The sequence below is a fragment of the Thermobia domestica genome, chromosome 14 (assembly GCF_964235325.1).
Source record: "Thermobia domestica chromosome 14, izTheDome1.hap1.1, whole genome shotgun sequence".
Classification (NCBI taxonomy): Eukaryota; Metazoa; Arthropoda; class Insecta; order Zygentoma; family Lepismatidae; genus Thermobia; species Thermobia domestica.
The window spans coordinates 51,099,461-51,111,709 of record NC_137467.1 but is presented as its reverse complement, the minus strand read 5'-3'; the positions used below and the strand labels follow the sequence as shown (position 1 = coordinate 51,111,709).

General features: G+C 35.2%; 1 protein-coding gene across 4 annotated transcripts in view; it reads left to right on the top strand.

Annotated features, from left to right (window-relative positions):
- The window catches only part of LOC145669671 (paired box protein Pax-6-like), a 474,824-nt gene that overhangs the window by 369,432 nt on the left and 93,143 nt on the right, over positions 1-12,249 (top strand). For all 4 annotated transcript variants that reach the window (XM_081737929.1, XM_081737930.1, XM_081737928.1 and 1 more), the window contains one exon: positions 11,311-11,447. In XM_081737929.1, the coding sequence (XP_081594055.1) occupies positions 11,311-11,447 (137 nt within the window). The remainder of the gene's footprint in view (positions 1-11,310; positions 11,448-12,249) is intronic.

Here is a 12,249-nt window from a genome sequence, read left to right as displayed (position 1 = left end):
TTTGTTATTGTGTTGTAAGTGTCTCCAACCGGAAAACAATGTTTCTACGACAGAATAGATAAAATTACTTGCGTATAACAGAAAAAAAAGTCCTAAAACGAGTAGCCACAGGGTAACAAATGGTGTCCCAGCCTTCCTAAATGATCTTCTGTTCACCCCACTCACCCAAATGGAGTTAATCTGTTATGGGTTTATTAAACAATTTTAATACTAACAAAATAATGAAGAACGTTTATAATCTAATATAAATAAAATAAAGAGTTTGTTTGTGTGTGTGTGTCTTTTTGTGTGTTTGTGTGCGGCCTGGGGACCAGACGAGTGGACCGAGAGTTACCAAATCTTGGTCACGGGTATCTCGGTCCAGGCCCCAGACCAAGACGAAGCATTTTTTTCAAACTTCGAAACAGGGGTCTCAGGGGGTTGGGCGTTTATTTACCGATCAGCAATATTTGTGTCAAAATTTATAGTTTTCGGGGTCGCTGAGATCAATGGTGAAATTCCGATCACATTAACTTCCAAATTTAATGCGGGCCGGGAGTCACCGGAAGGGGAGGGGGACTGATACATGTAAAAGCGGGAAGTAGCTCCAGTGGTAGAGCGTTGGCTTCGCATTCGGGAGGTCGTGGGTTCGAATCCCGCTGCCGACCATCCTCTCTGAGGTTTTCCAGGGTTTCCCTCAGTCCTACCAGGCCAATGCCCGATTAAAACTGGCCCTGGCCGATACCTTCCCAAATCCTTTCCATTGTTATTGCTGTTGTTGGATATCCAGTGTAAAATGGCCTCTGAGCTGTATCTGGTGATTGTTAAATAAATAAATAAATAAATAATCCAAATTGACCGATATTAGTGTCAAATCCAGTTTTCGGTGTCGCTGAGCTCAATAGTGATCCTTTCACAGACGCTGACTTGCAAATACAGCCTCCATCGCCTGGAAAGCAGAGGAGTTTTCTTTTTCTTTCGTTGTTCAGTTTGCTTACATAGATATTTTATCTGACCCATGTGAAGAATGTGTATTTCAGCTAGTAGAGTATAAAAGAAACAATATTTTAAACCTCCTCAACATGTTAATATAACATTAATTCATTTGAGTACTTTCATTTGCATTAGAGAATGCACTCTATTGCGAATTTGCACTCGCCTTTGGTGTGGGAGACCCGAGTTCGATACCCAGCGGGAGCTCCTGTGGTTCGGATTCCACGTTAATCAGTAGGTCCACGTCCCATATAGCGTCGCTGCTGAAAGGGGCTCTTTCCAGAGGTTTATGCAAAGGGGTATTTTCGGGATTTTAAGCATAAACATTTACCACATTGAGGTAGACCTATGCCTACAAATACCTGAAATTATATGGATTTAGGGGCTTAAACCTCTCTTGAGGAATTTCTACGTACGCCACTGATCCTCTCACGCTCTCTCTATTTCAATGGGCACTAGCTTATCGTGTTATTTTTCATTCTTATAGTGAAATATTTCAGTTGAAACATCTAGTACACTAGATGGACACAAGATAATGGTATCAATAGGGTAATTAGACTTGTGTTTCTTAACATCTGTTTCAGTACCCTGAAAGGTACAATCATTTCTTAACGATTAGCGATAAAATCAAGTTTGAAAAGTTTAATCTCAGGAGCGATAAGTGTGTACGTTTTGGTGTTATTCTACCTTGAATGCTTCAAAACACTTCAGGATAATTCATACACACGTATAAATATATTGCGCAACAGTTAATTCACATTCAGTTTGGATAATTAACCAGACTTGCAGAAAGAATAAGTGATATCAGATCGTTAAAATCTTGTTTATTTTAATGAAAATTGAAAAATAATTCCCTCTATTTTTTTCCTCGGAGTTGAACCTCCCTTATTACATTACATTTCAACTCATCTGTTTTGTCCATAAGAGGAAAGGCCGTTTAGCTTATTTTGGCTACTTTAATTTAGTCACCTTTTTCCTACATAGGAGAAATGGACGTCCACCCTATCTTGGCTACTTTGATTTTAAGTCACCTTTTTTTTCAATAGGATGAAAGGACGTTTAGTCTATTTTGGCTACTTTGATTTAAAATTACCCTTTTCCTACACAGAAGAAAAGGACGTCTACCCTATCTTGGCTACTTACATTTTAAGTCACCTCTTTTTCAATAGGATGAAAGGACGTTTAGTCTATTTTGGTTACTTTGATTTAAAGAAATGGACGTCCACCCTATCTTGGCTACTTTGATTTTAAGTCACCTTTTTTTCAATAGGATGAAAGGACGTTGTCTATTTTGGCTACTTTGATTTAAAATTACCCTTTTCCTACACAGGAGAAAAGGACGTCTACCCTATCTTGGCTACTTTGATTTTAAATCTTGTTTTTTCAATAGCAGGAAAGAACGTTTAGTCTATTTTGGCTACTTTGATTTAAAATTACCCTTTTCCTACATAGGAGAAAAGGACGTCTACCCTATCTTGGCTACTTTGATTTTAAATTTTTTTTTTCAATAGCAGGAAAGAACGTTTAGTCTATTTTGGGTACTTTGATTTAAAATTACCCTTTTCCTACATAGGAGAAAAGGACGTCTACCCTATCTTGGCTACTTTGATTTTAAATCTTTTTTTTTCAATAGCAGGAAAGAACGTTTAGTCTATTTTGGCTACTTTGATTTAAAATTACCCTTTTCCTACACAGAAGAAAAGGACGTCTACCCTATCTTGGCTACTTACATTTTAAGTCACCTCTTTTTCAATAGGATGAAAGGACGTTTAGTCTATTTTGGTTACTTTGATTTAAAGAAATGGACGTCCACCCTATCTTGGCTACTTTGATTTTAAGTCACCTTTTTTTTCAATAGGATGAAAGGACGTTGTCTATTTTGGCTACTTTGATTTAAAATTACCCTTTTCCTACACAGGAGAAAAGGACGTCTACCCTATCTTGGCTACTTTGATTTTAAGTCACCTTTTTTTTTCAATAGGATGAAAGGACGTTTAGTCTATTTTGGCTACTTTGATTTAAAATTACCCTTTTCCTACACAGAAGAAAAGGACGTCTACCCTATCTTGGCTACTTACATTTTAAGTCACCTCTTTTTCAATAGGATGAAAGGACGTTTAGTCTATTTTGGTTACTTTGATTTAAAGAAATGGACGTCCACCCTATCTTGGCTACTTTGATTTTAAGTCACCTTTTTTTTCAATAGGATGAAAGGACGTTGTCTATTTTGGCTACTTTGATTTAAAATTACCCTTTTCCTACACAGGAGAAAAGGACGTCTACCCTATCTTGGCTACTTTGATTTTAAATCTTTTTTTTTCAATAGCAGGAAAGAACGTTTAGTCTATTTTGGCTACTTTGATTTAAAATTACCCTTTTCCTACATAGGAGAAAAGGACGTCTACCCTATCTTGGCTACTTTGATTTTAAGTCACCTTTGATTTTCATGGGAGGAAAGGACGTTTAGTCTATTTTGGCTATTTTAATTTAAAATTACCTTTTTCCTACATAGGAGAAAAGGACGTTTACCCTACCTTGTCTTTAGGCAATTTCTTTTCGGTTAAACGCTAGCTAATATGTATAGACTTTTAAAAAATTAAATTTACTTATGATATTATATATTTCATTATGTTCTTGTTTCTTTAATTTCTGACTGCATTAAGTGCGTATTGGTAGGCATATTATTTTATCGTTTACTTGCAACAAAAATCAAATAGAGTTTAATTACTCAATGAATCAGCTCTTACTAAATAGATTAAATTCAGTCAAAAATCTTGGACTTACATTTGGTAAGAGACTTACATTTAATTGTACGGATCTGATATCGACACTAAATGTTCATATCGGGGGCCATGGTGCGCCTCAGTGGTAGAGAATTCATCCCTTGTGCATGGGGTCTTTGGTTCGATCCCAGCTTGCACCAAGTGAACTTTCTGGTAATCAGACACCGTATGTGTAGGTTTTCTGGGGCACTCAGTTTCTCTTTCACTTTATTTATTCCACCATTTCATTCATTTGTCATCATCACCGTCTCCATTAGCCTAGCCAGCGTACGCACGGGACATAAAACTTAAAGATTTCATTTCATTTCATAAATGTTCATGTCCCGACACTTAAAACTCGTGCTGATAACTCTGGCCCCTTCTGTTGCCAAAAAAAAAAAAAAAAAAAAAAGCAAGAACCAACGTATTATTGAAATCACCAATCTAGAGAACATGCTCTTTTTATAACAAAATATGTATCGAACACAAAGAAATCGACATATGTAATATGAATTATATGTTTAAGAAAAGTATTGTAAATATCTTTTGTAATACACCAACACTATAATTGGGCTTATGACTGTCGTGTTGATGACAAATAAATAAATATACTATAAATATGAAATAATAAGTAATTGCAGAATTTTAGTTTAAAAAAACGAAACAAAAACATTGCATACTACACAGGTGTTACTAACCTATAACAGTGAAGTAATGTAAAAAAAAATCATATTGTCCTTTTCTCGCAAATACATTTAGTATATTTTATAGATGAGAAGGAGAAAATGATTGGCAACACTGCTTTCGCGTGCTGCTGGTTGGATCTTCCTGTGAGAAATCTCTCCACCCCCGCCTATCTCCTAATTCTACCTCTCCACCCCTGTTAATCCAGCGTTGCCAATTTTCGTAACCAAAGAGAGAGAGACATAGCTAAAGCGGAGAATCGTATAGTAGGGAGAAAAGCCGGGAAATCTGAACTTGTTGGTTAATACCACCACCAAATCGATCCCTTACGCTAGAAGCAAAAGCAAGTAGAAAGAAAAGAAGACCGAAAGAGAAGACCTAGTTAGAGCTTGTGCTTCAAAGACAACTCTCCCTGCCCGCTCTCCTCACTACTACCATCAGATGATCCACTTGACGCCTTTAGCCAAAAAGCCAAACGTTCCGGTGGAAAGTAGCATCCGAAACCCTTTCTTTTTTTCCTTCTTTCGTGTTACGTTTTTTCGGTGTTAACACACACACAAAAAAAGAAAGTAAATAGGTGCTCCAGAACATAAAAGAGGATTATAGGCTAGTAGCTTTGTGGTATTCGGAAACGAACTCAAACAACAGAGAATTGATGAGTTAGTTGTCGGGGGTTGGTTTAAAATTGCATTGTTATCGGAAATTGAGGATAAGCTCTTGGGACAAATTTCTTCCAAATAGATACTATTGTATCGACACGTGTAGTGTGGGATTTTTCTTTCTTCTTAAGCGTATCCAATTACAAAAATCTCAGTAATTCGATTGGATACGCACTCACAAATACATAGAAAATATTAGAACATTAGCTTTGATTGTAGGAATAATAACTGTTAAATAAAGCTTAAGTCAATGCTTTTATAAATTCCACTAAAAAGAATATTCTTTTATGGATTAAAATGAAGAAATTGATTGAAGACTACAAGCATTGGACGTGATTTAATGTTTAACTAACATTTCTGTTATCGACTATCGTCAATAATATCCAAAAGTATTTTAGCCCTCAACCTTAGGAAGAACGTCCATTGTTTCTAGTGATCGTCCCATTTCTTCATTAGTAGGACTAACAAAGCATTGGGTACGATTCAATGTTTTCTCCATAAATAGCCCTCAACCTGAAGAAAAGTGCCCAATGCTTTTAGTATTAGTCCCATTTCTTCATTAGTAAGACTAAAAGCACTGGGTAAGATTTAATGTTTTATCTATAAATAGCCCTCGACTTTAGGAAGAGCACCCAATACTTCTAGTGTTAGCCCCATTTCTTCATTAGTAAGACTAAAAGCATTGGGTATGATTTAATGTTTTGTGCATAAATAGCCCTCAACCCTAGTTAAAGTGTCCAATGCTTTTAGTATTAGTCCCATTTCTTCATTAGTAAGACTAAAAGCATTGGATAGCCCTCAACTTTAGGAAGAGTACCCAATAATTTTAGTGTTAGCCCCATTTCTTCATTAGTGAGACTAAAAGCATTGGGTACGTTTTAATGTTTTATCCATAAATAGCCCTCAACTTTAGGAAGAGCACCCAATACTTTTAGTATTAGTCCCATTTCTTCATTAGTAAGACTAAAAGCATTGGGTGCGATTTAATGTTTTGTGCATAAATAGCCCTTAACCTAGGAAAAGTGCCCAATGCTTTTAGTGTTAGTCCCATTTCTTCATTAGTAACACTAAAAGCATTGGATAGCCCTCAACTTTAGGAAGAGCACCCAATAATTTTAGAGTTAGCCCCATTTCTTCATTAGTGAGACTAAAAGCATTGGGTACGTTTTAATGTTTTGTCCATAAATAGCTCTCAACTTTAGGAAGAGCACCCAATACTGTTAGTGTTAGCCCCATTTCTTTATTAATAAGACTAAAAGCATTGGGTACGATTTAATGTTTTGTGCATAAATAGCCCTCAACCAGGCACGTAGCCAAGGGGGGGTCCGGACACCCCCGTTTGAGACCAGAACTAAAAAAAAAAAATTAAGGAAGGATAAAACGAAATGAAATGAGAAAAAGAAGAATCGGCGTTAAAAATTAAAAAAGGACTACAGAAAGGTTTTGTTTACTCTTTCTTATGAGGAGATTTGAATTAGTTGCAATACATAGTGGCGAGGTGAGTGGCATATCAAAGAGTCAAGGAATTTGAAATTTCCGGAAGGTACGGTACGCAATTCTTAGAATTTCTGCTACTAGTCAGGGAGATTTAAATTTTCTGAAAGCATAATGCCAGCGTGGACATTTGTGTAACATCGTGGAGATTTTTGATCATACTTTTTCGTCATCGCATCCTTGCAGTATCAAACATGTTATTTCAAAAACAATTTTCTACTACTCCTTTAACCTGTCATTTGGAACAGACAGTAAGTAGTTGAAGGAATAATAAAAACAAAAAAATTATGTAAAAAGAAAGTTCTGTTAACATTTGATTCAAAAGAGAAAGGAACGCAGATATTGTAAAATATTTTACAAGACATTATTGAGTTTGTACACTCATGTCCAAAATTATTGTCGCATGTCTATAAATATGTTGTTGTAGGAGTATAATTTGATAACGAATTCGCCCAGTATTTCTTGTAATGATGTGTATAATCGGCAAAGACATGTAAATGGCAAATTTTGTCAAAAGAGCAGTAAATAAGAACAATAAAACAAAAATAAAACTTTCTTGTCCATTTAACAACATTTCGTTTTAGCCTAATCACTCTAATTTTCGTATTTATAATTCTTTTCCTATGAAATTTACCATAAATAGGGTCTATATATTTCCCGATTATACACATGGTATCAGTATTAAAAGCACTCTGCAAAATCATTATCAAATTATATTCTTACAAGAAGACAGTCATAGGTATGAGATAATCATTTTGGACATGAGTGTACTTTTTAGAATACTTGAGGTCGTAATGAAATGAAAATTGTTATGTTTGAATGAACAGAGGAAGAACGTAAATATTGTAAAATCATTTTCAATACGATTTTTTATTATTTTACTCGAGATTTCTTCGTAGTTTGTTTTGTTATTAAAATACCTTTTTATTGTCCTAACAAACCAATATATGTTGATAGTAAAGTAATTTAGGTTGATTGGGCCTTCAGCGTTTCATGTCTCGCCCCTCGTTACGAAATCCTGGCTAAACGAACCAGTATATGTTCCAGTAAAATAGTTTAGAATGATCGAGCCCCTAGTGTGATGAACACAGTATTTCATGTCACGCCCCCCCTTCACGAAATCCTGGCTACGTACCTGCCTCAACCTTAGCAGAAGTGCCCAATACTTTAATGCTAGTCCCATTTCTTCATTAGTAAGACTAAAAGCATTTGGTACGATTTAATGTTTTATCCATAAATAGTCCTCAACTTTAGGAAGAGCAACCAATACTTTTAGTGTTAGCAACATTCTTCATTAGTAAGACTAAAAGCATTGGGTACGATTTAATGTTTTGTGCATAAATAGCCCTCAGCCTTAGCAAAAGTGCCCAATGCTTTTAGTATTAGCCCCATTTTTTCATTAGTAAGACTAAAAGCATTGGTACGATTTAATGTTTTGTGCATAAATAGGCTTCAACCTTAGGAAAAGTGTCCAATGCTTTTAGTGTTAGTCCCATTTCTTCACTAGTAAGACTAAAAGCATTGGATACAACTTTTCCATAAATATTTTAGCCCACAACCTTAGGAACATCGTACAATGTTTTTAGTCTTATTTATATTTCTTCATTAGTAAGACTAAAACCTTGGAGGCGATTTAATGTTTTAAGTGACGTTTCTGTCATAGACATAATTGTGGACATATGATAAGGCCATATCAAACGAATCCTTTCTTTATATCTATAAAATTTTTAACAATCAAGGTTAGGAAGAGTGTCGAATGCTTTTATTCTTAGTCCCATTTCTTAAGTTAACAAAAAAATGAAAAAGAAAGAAAAGGAAATTAAAATGCTTTTTTTTTTTTTTTTTAGTGTATTTCATAAAAGCATGAATCCTTTTCTCCTAACTTTCTTAACTTGAAAGCAGAAATGTATTAAAGGGTATATGGAGGTATACGACGTATACCAACCGAATAGGTTTATAGATAAATGTGTTTTCACTTTAAATCAGAGATGTAGTGGAAAGCATAAGGGTGGGTATACGCTCAACGTTTGAAAATCGTTGCATTTTCACCTACCAAATCGTTGAATTTTCAAAATTTATAATAATGCATGAATGCTTGAAAGTATTACATGCATGGAATTTATAAGCTTACACTGTTTTTTTCTTCTTATTTTACACGACTTACAACAAAATTTTATACAAGAGGATACAAATATGGATATAAATGAATATAAAACTTGGAAGACAATTATTCCCAAATTTTTTCGTTAAAGGCGCCACATGAAAGTTTAGAACCAGCACTGCATCAAAAAAATTTTTAAAAAAAATCCACCACCTGTTGAACTAATGCTTTAATTAAATGGCTTTGCCTACGCATAAACGCAATTTAAACACATTTGTAATAACCTAATTTAATTATAAAGTAAAAGGTTCCCTACAGCAAAAATTATGTAAAATATGATATACCCCCCATATTGTCACTAAATTTATGTGTTTGCTCTAATCAATGTTGATATGTAAGAAGTTGTTGCAAGATAAGCAAATGGAAAAGGAATTATATTTCTAACACAGTTAAAAAAGAATTAAACTGGCAATTTTGATTCGATTATCGTAGGGAAATTGTTGTTTTGACGAATAACAATAATAATAATAATAATAATAATAATAATAATAATTCAGCAGCTCCCTGGTTGGCGTTACGTAGAACAGAAACCTGCCAGCAGGTTTTCAGTTAAGTGGTTTTTAATTAGGCTTTCCCGCCTTTACATTTGACATGTACAGAGTCTGACAAGTTAATTCCAGGAAAGCGTTGCGTGTTGGCTTGATTAGAATTAGACATGTATATAATCGTGTTGATACATAGTACATTTTTCCAGTGAGTGCGTAAACCTTATGAGCCGCTAAGAATTACAGCTGAAAATGGATGGAATTGAGGAACTAAAATACTTTTTTCGTAATTCATAATGTTAATAATAAAAGAAATAACATTTTATATAAACATGTCAAATTTGAGAGTTTTGTAATTAACGCTCCTACACTGTAAAAAAAATGAGGTGTTGAAACAACACAAAATGACAACCACTTTAGCATGTCACTTGTGTGTTAATTCAGCAGCAAGCTGGTGGATGGTGTTCCTGGTTCAATCCCCGGCGAAGTAAGTTGTGGTGGACAAAATTGTGTCCATGAGTTTTCTCGGGGTACTCCCGTATCGTCTCACTTTCTCATGCTATCAATTCTTCCATTATCATTCCTTTGTCTTGAACGTCGTCTCCTTCAGCGTAAGGGTAATAGTTGTGGGACGTTAAACAGAGGCTGATCTAGGAGATAAAAACTCCGGGGGGGGGGGGCAGCCAGAAGTCAGACCATGATAGGTATATCATGAGTTCACTATGAACTTTCAAAAATATATAAATAATAGTTTAAATAATTTTGTTACTCAAAAAACTGAGGGGTCTAGGTACCCCGGACCTGGGCTAGATGCGATACTGACGTTAAACTGAAATATTTCAGTATTCTATAATCGATTCATTACTTCTAACCTCCTTAACTTGAAAATACTACATGATTTCTTATGGCAGACAATACTTTCTAACTTTTCGGTTAGAGGCGCCACAATGATCTTCAATCAGCCTTAAACTACTCTCCCGTCTATTGAAAGTAACGCTTAATTAACTGACATTACTTGCCATATAATCAGCCATGTGCAACAGCCGGCCCCCGGGCTGGTCCCTATCCACTCAACCCTTTCATCCGGGCTGCCTGACTCGTCATTGAAAATATACAGTACGTTTTATGTAATCTCTTAAACTCAAAAGCAAATGCTTCCTTAACAGCTGATGTTCGCCTGGAAACCAGCTTCCGTGTTGGATCATTAAGTGTAACTGAACATTAAGCCAGAGTATGAGGATCCAGTTTTCCTCTAAAATCTTAACTTTGATTTGATTTGATTTTTAGTTTTTAGTCCCATTCAGCAACGTTTATTCTGATGTGCTGTTCTATTCAACCGTAGAATCAGTATTACTTTCCTTCTTCCCCTTTTTCTCCTGAATCCAAATTGGTCCTCCGATAAGCCATTCTTTGATCTCCCTTCCATTCGTTGTGCGATAATTTTGCACAGTAATTTTCATGCACGGTATTATGTGTTCTTCGCATTTCCATGCACCTTTTCTCTTCAGGATAGAAACTAATATGCTTTTCTCGAAGTGTCTTGGTATTTTTCGCGAGACGTACATTTCATTAATAAGATTAAATAGTTTCTTCTTTGTTGCTATTCCGAGATTCTTAATCACTTCCGTTGCTATTTGGTCTATTCCGAAGACTTTACCATGTTGCATTTTTTTTCAAAGGATTGTCAAATTCGCACTGTAAAATTGATGGTCTTAATTCAATTTTCATCGACGTCTTCTTCCTTCTCTATCTCTTCTTCATTCACTCTGTCTCCTTTGTAGAGTTCTTCAATGTATTCCTTCCATCTTCTTGTTATCTGCTCCTTGGGAAGAGAAATAAGATACACGTGTAATATTTTTTTTTTATAGTAAAACGTTAAGTTAGAGCAAAAATTGTCTTAAAGGATTATATTGTCATTGAATTTGCGTATCTGTAAATAATAAATAAATAAATAAATAAATCTACTTACTATGAAAGTGCATGAAATTTAAGTTCCAGGATTTTACTCTAACACACAATCAAACAGAAAAGTAATGTAACAAAATTACTGTAAAAATAATAATTCTCAAGTTGTATTTTCTCTTTATTTGCAGGTGTCTTCAATAAACCGGGTGTTGAGGAATTTGGCCGCTCAGAAAGAACAACAACAACAAACGCCTACAACGGATACCGTGTACGACAAGTTAAGGCTACTGAATGGCCAAACGGCGTGGCCGCGGCCGAATCCGTGGTAAGTACATTAATATTATGTATAGACCGGAGTCTTTCTTAATTCGAAGCTAATGAAAAACAACACTCTTATAATAACAATTTGCTTTAGAAAAACGAAGAAGAAAAAGGGAAAGATAAAAAGAAAGTCATTGGTTTACAAAGCGCTGAGTATTTTTTAGTTCTAGGCAAGGGCGTACCAAGGGCCGGGCGACTGCCTGGGGCGCTACAGTCTAGGGGCGCCGAAACGAGCCTCAAAATGTAAATTTTATAACGTGTTTCCTACTGACTTTTTCTTGTTTATATTCTTGTAAAGTAGCGTCATGAAAGAAGAGAGTTTCATAGTACTAGGAGGGCTGTATCAATAAATGGAGACATGGCATGTAGAAGAAAAAGTGGAGGGGGAGTTGATATTGTTTATAGTGGAATATTCTTTGATAACTTTTCCCAGGCAAAGAATGTTATTGGATTGTACACGTGGTACTCATTTAAAGTGTAATTAAGTCACCATTTGTAAGTAGTATTCAATAAATGCTGTTCGATGTTGTTTTTGTTTATACATATCGGTACATAATTAATAATAAAAAACATAATGTATTTGAGTACTAATTTTTCTTTTGGAAAACTGGGTTTAAAATATTAAAATCACTGTAATAAAATGTAAAATATAGGCCAGGACTAAGGGGGTCGAAAACTTACTTTGCCCGGGTGAAAATTTTGTCTTGGTCCGCCCCTGGTTCCACGTTCACTAAACTTGGACACGTGGAAGAACATGTATAGGCTATAATTAATTCACACATTCTTCCATAAGTATGGAAGTGAAG